The sequence below is a fragment of the Rhagoletis pomonella genome, unplaced genomic scaffold (assembly GCF_013731165.1).
Source record: "Rhagoletis pomonella isolate Grant_MI unplaced genomic scaffold, Rhpom_1.0 Rhpom_scaffold_00007, whole genome shotgun sequence".
NCBI lineage: Eukaryota > Metazoa > Arthropoda > Insecta > Diptera > Tephritidae > Rhagoletis > Rhagoletis pomonella.
This window is the reverse complement of record NW_023458561.1, coordinates 71,676,133-71,682,346: the sequence shown is the minus strand read 5'-3', so window position 1 is coordinate 71,682,346 and position 6,214 is coordinate 71,676,133. Positions and strand designations below refer to the sequence as shown.

Here is a 6,214-nt window from a genome sequence, read left to right as displayed (position 1 = left end):
CATCAGTTGTTGTTATAGGTTGTGATTCCGTAGGGACTTTTTGAATTTTTTGCCCAGACGTTTTGACCTCGTCGATGACTGATACTTGTTCTAGCTCGTTGGGTTGATATAGCTCCAACAGCGCAGAGGGTAATTCTTGAACAGATGTTTCGGGCAGTATGTCCGGCTCAGCAAGTGGTACTGACTCTACGTTTATTGCCAGTGGTAGTTTCTCTTCGGATAAGTTTTGAGCGATTTTTTTTGACGTAATTTCAGAATCAGTGACTGGGACTGGAATTACTTCGTCGACCTGCTCCATTTTGGGTAGTATTTCTTCATTAACAACTGGTACTGGGCGTACTTCGGTAAATTGCAAATTTTTTGATTCCGAATTCATGACAGTCTCTCTCGTCTCGTCTGGTTCGATAGGTATATCTTGAGTGGTATAATATGGCGAGATGATTTCACTGATGTCTGGAACTAAAGGTTTTGACTCTTTGGCAAACGGGATGGTATCCGACGATATATCCGTACCTACAGATGTTACTGTCTCTGTGCCTTGAGTTTGTATTGCTGCTAAGGGTGCCTCAGTATTCAACGCATACTTTATTTCGACACCCTCAGAAACACAGCTGTCTTTTTTAGATTCAGTACAAATTTCCGGCTGAGATGTTTCGATGGTCTGATGGATTCCATCTACCTGCGTTGCGGCAAAATTAATCGAAGCTTCTGCTACCAAATCAGGCTTAGGATTGGAACTGGTTTCAAGTAACGAAAGTTGAGAAGAGCCTTCTTTTTGTCCATCGGTCTTGTTAATCTGTAAAATTTCTAACGGGTTTGTTGTAGGTGTTTGGGAATTTCCTTTGGCTTGAACATTTTGTGCTATATCTTGTGCAATCATTAGTGATGTGTCTACTAAATCCGTCGCTTTTTCTATACCAACAATTTCTGGACTTTCTGCTGCAACGGAAGTTATCACCATTTCGGTCACATAAGCTGAGTCTAATAGACCTGCCTTGAAACCATCTACGTTCTCTGCTTTTATTTCTAAAGGGTGCGGTATTTGTAAGGAGGCAGTGCCTTCCACAATTGAGTCAGCATCGCCTATTGTCGTGTTTCTTTCAAAATCCGGAACCATCTTCTCCACCTGCCCATCTTGTAGAGCTACCACTGCTTCGTGCATCTGAAGTGTTGCAGAGGCCATCGATTTGTTCACTATATTGTCGAATTCGAGGTTTTCTTGTTTATGTATTACCGTAACTACTCCTGATCTGAAATGCTGGACTTCTGCTGATAGTTCTGTTTCACAGTTCTGTGGTGTTTTTGAAGTTATTAGCTCTTCTGATATAACGGTTACAGAAGACTTATCTTCAATGTTTAAGGGTTCTTTAAATAGTTCTTCTTCTTTCTGTTTAGGGTTATCGTTTTGTGTGGGTTTTAAAGAAATCGCTCCTTCCATCACTGCTTTGGTATCTATATCAATTATTTTGATGGGATTAGCTGGGACTGTTTCACCGACTGCAGTTTCCGAATCGACAAGCTCTTGCTTTCCGGCGATTGAGGCTGTATCTGTAGATTCGGCATTCATTTTCGGCGCTCGCTCGCCATCTAAAGACCGAGAGGGTTCAGATAGTTTGAGAGCATTTACAGCTAGTTGTGATAGCAATGTGGTGGTCGGTTTCTCAGCTGTTGGTAATAATTCTGGCGATTTTGGATCTGCTTCAATTTCTTGATGCACGCTATCAATTGGTCGCGGTTCCGCTACCGCCATGGCCTTTAACTTATATGCCTCATCATCCGCTGTAAGTAGTTGCAGGTCCTGCTTTCGAGCCTCTTCTATAACAATATTGTGGACGAGTTCGGATTTGTTTAGAAGCGGCTTCGTGGCTGTCGTTGGTGTTTCACTTCCCTTAACGATGCTTACATTCACAGACTTATTTTCGTCAGTATCAGGTTTATTATTTTCTGCTAGGATTATAACTTTCGTTTCTTCTTCTTCATCTATGATATCTAGAGAATGATGTCCCATTTCAGGCGTGCGTGCTTTTATTTCAGCCAAAGCCAAATCACTTAATTCCCTCAGAGAGCTCAATTCGGCAGCTGTCAGAATTGGTGGCTGCTCTGAAGCAGGCACAGCCAACATGGGACTTAAAGTCATAGCTGCAAGAATTTCAATGACGGATGGACCCTGGCTGATTGGTCGAGGCTCGTGCTCTGAGGAGGGGGTTGGTTCAAAAGTTTCGACTGTACTAAATCCGGTACAGCCTTCTTCGTATTGAAAGTCTTCACTTGATTCAGAAGGAGCTGTAAACACAAACGACGTACTGAGTGTCGTCAGACAAAGATCATGCAAAGTATCTTGCAATAGAGACTTCCGGAAAGGGTAAATGGCGTTATGATATTACCTGATATACTACATGCGAGTATATTTGTTTAGCGGTTTAGCATAAATTGCTGAATTCAAGCTTACATACATATGTACATACATAGATAATGCGTAGGTATGAAGTTCATAGTATTTACACTACAGCTGCTGTGTTTATGTGAACGACCATGTGGGGGGTAAAATGTATTTATTTACTTATGTAGGTAATATATATGTATGTATTAGAATCAATAGGATATTGGTGGAATGTATGCCGATGACCTAATTTGGATTCAATTTCCGCTTACCTGGTGATGGATTTTGTTTCCGCTCGATTTCCGAATAACCTAACATAGTTTCCTGAGCTGAGCTGTTGGCAATACTGGGATTAAGGGCTTCCACTTTCGACGCTGCTTCTAGAACGTGTTCGTTTCTGGTTTCGGTATACTTTGGCTCATTGAGTGTTGAGTGTGATGTATTCGAAATCATGCTGGCTGTTTCAATCAATTCATCTAAAACCACTTTCGTATTCTGGCCACCAATCAAATGCTTATTCAGTATGCGGTCGTTAAGTGGATCTATCTTGGCACAAATTATTTTCGATGACGAGTCATCTGTATCTGAGCCCATTTCGGAGAGGTCACTAATTTCATCGGTGGTCTTATCGCCGATTTGAGCACGTACATCGTCTTTCGGTGCAGGCACTAACATTCCGACACTTCCAGTAATGGAGGCCGTTAACGATGATCGCTTTTTCTTAAAAAGCCAGTTATCCTCCCAAGTACCCTCAGCAAGTATGCTTGAAGATATAGAGGCATGATCTACTGAAAAGAAAATACTTTAAATGAGTGCCTTTTGCATTTCTATGCCCTCAGTTACCATCATCCTCCGATTCAGTAACTGCCGCTGATAAATCAGGTAGCGGCACAGTGTGGGCGGCGATGTAATCGCTTAAAACTGACTCGCGGCCAGGAACTGAAATTAGATAAGTCAATGTCGTTGCATTATTTACTAGAAAGACTTAAGCTTAGTTTTCTACCTTTGTTGATCTGAAAAATTAGGCAAAAAGATACAATTAAAATTTGACGCCTATAAAGTTAAATAAAATCTTACTTTTGGTGATTTTTCGGTATCAGTGTAGCTAAAATCGCTTCTTGGTTCCACTGAACTTCCGGAGGAAGTACTTTGATTTTCCACATTAAAGTTCGGGTCAATGTTGCAAGAGCTGAGGTCAGGCGTGCTTTCTGAAAATTGTCGAATATTGCCTTCCTTGTCAGCGATCTGCAATAAGAATCCAAACAGTAGTAGTTAAAGAAGGAAAGCTGTTAAGCTAACATTAGTCTCAATAAGCTGCATCGAGTTCATTCACGTTTGACACTGGCCTTGAATTTGTAAATGCACATACATATGTACAAAGTACCCGTCAAATCTTGTGCGTTTGAAAATTTTACAGCAAACTATTTAAGCCGCTTAAATAATCACGTTAACCGCAGCCGTACGTACGTGTCAATATAGCTTTAATGTTTTAAAAATTTCGCACAGCACAAAGTGGCAAAATACGACTTTTGTGCTATGGCCGAAAAGCGGTCACTGCGGAACATTTTCCCAAAGTGAGACAAGAAAATCGTTGCTTCGGCTGTGGTACCACATAAATACAGCTGCATTTATAAAAATCAATACTGCTGCAATAGCAATTTGGATCTTTGCTATTTGAAGCCCAGATAGCGCAAAGCTACTCAAGTAGAAACTGGCTTAAAATGTATATAAATATTATACAAATTTTAGTGAATGCAGTGACTGGTCTCCAAAGTTCAATTGTTAACTTCATATTAATTGCTCGTCGTGATGCAAAAAAACTTTTTAGTTCTGGGATTTATCACGTATTACGTAAGGGCTTACACTTAAGTCCGCCTCATTGGCATTCGGATCCATTTTCGTTCGAAATTCACTGATGGGGCACCGTAGATAAAGTTTTAGCTTTCAAATCGATATGAAAACCCTGCAAAATGGTAAGATCTACGACTGAAAACCAAGTTTTCCAATTTTATTCAATTAAATAGGACACAAAATCAAATCACTGGTAACTTTTATTAACCGCTGCAGTTAGTTAGGCTATTTGACGTCTGCACAGTTGAAAAATTACTGATCGACTAAATGACCAGTGCTGGCATTCTAATTTCGAACACGAAGACTTAAGCTGTTTCTGTGGCAAATGCACTCGTAATTTGCAGCGGAAGGAAGCCCAAAAAGTGCTCATTGAAATGTGGAAATTTGTAAAAGAAATTGTTCCAAAACACACTTTAAGCGACGACAACATTCGAACTGGGCCTATTTATATATATTTATGTACGTATGTATGTGGACGTATGAATTGATGGTAATTGCCGCATCGCGACGTTGAGACGAATGTTTAGCCGGAAAAGATTTGAATGAGGACTCTGGAGATTTGTGCCTAATAATTATAAGCCTATTGCAAAAGTCCTTATCTGTGGCGACCGGCAATTCTAACTCCATTTTTGCTATTTTTGGTTTTGTCGATTACATAAATTAAACTATTAAAACTAAATCCGTGCTTACACTCTTAATAGATGGAAATTGTTATCACATTTCACAACAATCTAAAACCTACTTGAAGGCTACCAATAATGGATTGCCCGTAGTGGTATATACTTCACTGAAAATACAACTGCACTTTTCACAAAAGGGTCATTTCATGTAAAAGAAGATAACGACATAAATTTAAAATGACTTCATTTTATTAACCTGCTGAAAAATTAAAAAAAAAATAATAAGAAGTTGTAATTTTTGTCTACGGAAACTTTTATTTCATGCATAATTACTTTACAGCAGTCACAAGTTTAAATGGAGTAAAATGTACCACCAGACACAATGGAATGCCCCAAAAGTGAATTGGAGTTATCATTTATGTACATATATACCTAACTTCACTGATATGTACATATGTAAATAGATACATATCTATGTAGATATCGCACATTATTTAGCTGCAAGAGTGTCATAATCAAAAAAATTAAAAGTTGAGTTAAGTATACAGAAATTACCGCTACTTGTTCTTCTATGTCGTACAAACATTTCATAACTGTACCGATTATCAGTAGAGAGGCCGTTTTTAAATCGATTGAATCGAAGATCGATTAATCGAGCACTTCCGATTCGATTTTTTGTCGATTTTTTAGTTCCGATTCGATTTTCGATTGAATCGATTCAAAAAATTCGAGAATCGACATTCGATTTTCCCTCAGAAAACCTATAAAATTTTGAAGAAATTCGAATTGTAGCTGGTACAATAACATAATGGGGCTGGATGTGTCAAGCCTTCTTTCTAACTTGAGAGAGCAAAGACCAAAGAATTCAATGGCCTGCCTCTCTTTCTCCTCCGTCTAAACGGTTCCTCAAAGAAGCCTCTTGGAAATAACTCTATATAAAATTATGGCTAATACTACAACGAAAGCCCAAAAAATCGGAATTCCAAACTTTATGGAAATTTTCATAAAAATTTTGCACTCCTTAATTAGTCTTTTTAGAAAAAAATTTGAGTACGTATGCAGTTTTGCAGCAACACTCTTCTAAAAAGCGTAAATATAGAGTTAGCGAAAACAAAAAAAAAAAACTGTAAAGCGTCCGTATTGCAAAAAATCCACATATTATACACTTTTAAGAATAACGGGTTAATATTTTCTCATTTGTGATAAAAACAAATAAAAAAAATTTAAGCATTTCCTTAAGTAGGGTTAATTATGAATTTCCACTAAGCATTAAATGACTAAAATTTTAATGACAATGCTGGGTATTCTTCTTCTTATTAATTGGCGCTGTAACCGCCTAAGCGATTTTGGCCGAGTCCAAAAC

The 6,214-nt window shown here is 38.5% G+C and overlaps 2 protein-coding genes across 4 annotated transcripts in view; one reads left to right on the top strand and one right to left on the bottom strand.

The window, feature by feature from the left end:
• LOC118743527 overlaps positions 1 to 3,625 on the bottom strand; it is a gene marked incomplete at its 5' end in the record, with an annotated part of 9,384 nt that extends 5,759 nt beyond the window's left edge. The window contains 4 exon segments of one of the 3 annotated variants that reach the window (XM_036476265.1): positions 2,653 to 3,166; positions 3,222 to 3,319; positions 3,384 to 3,393; positions 3,458 to 3,625. In XM_036476265.1, coding sequence (XP_036332158.1) covers positions 2,653 to 3,166; positions 3,222 to 3,319; positions 3,384 to 3,393; positions 3,458 to 3,625 — 790 coding nt within the window. 3 annotated transcript variants of the gene reach the window in all.
• Positions 1 to 6,214, top strand: part of LOC118743528 — a gene marked incomplete in the record, with an annotated part of 154,325 nt that overhangs the window by 49,714 nt on the left and 98,397 nt on the right.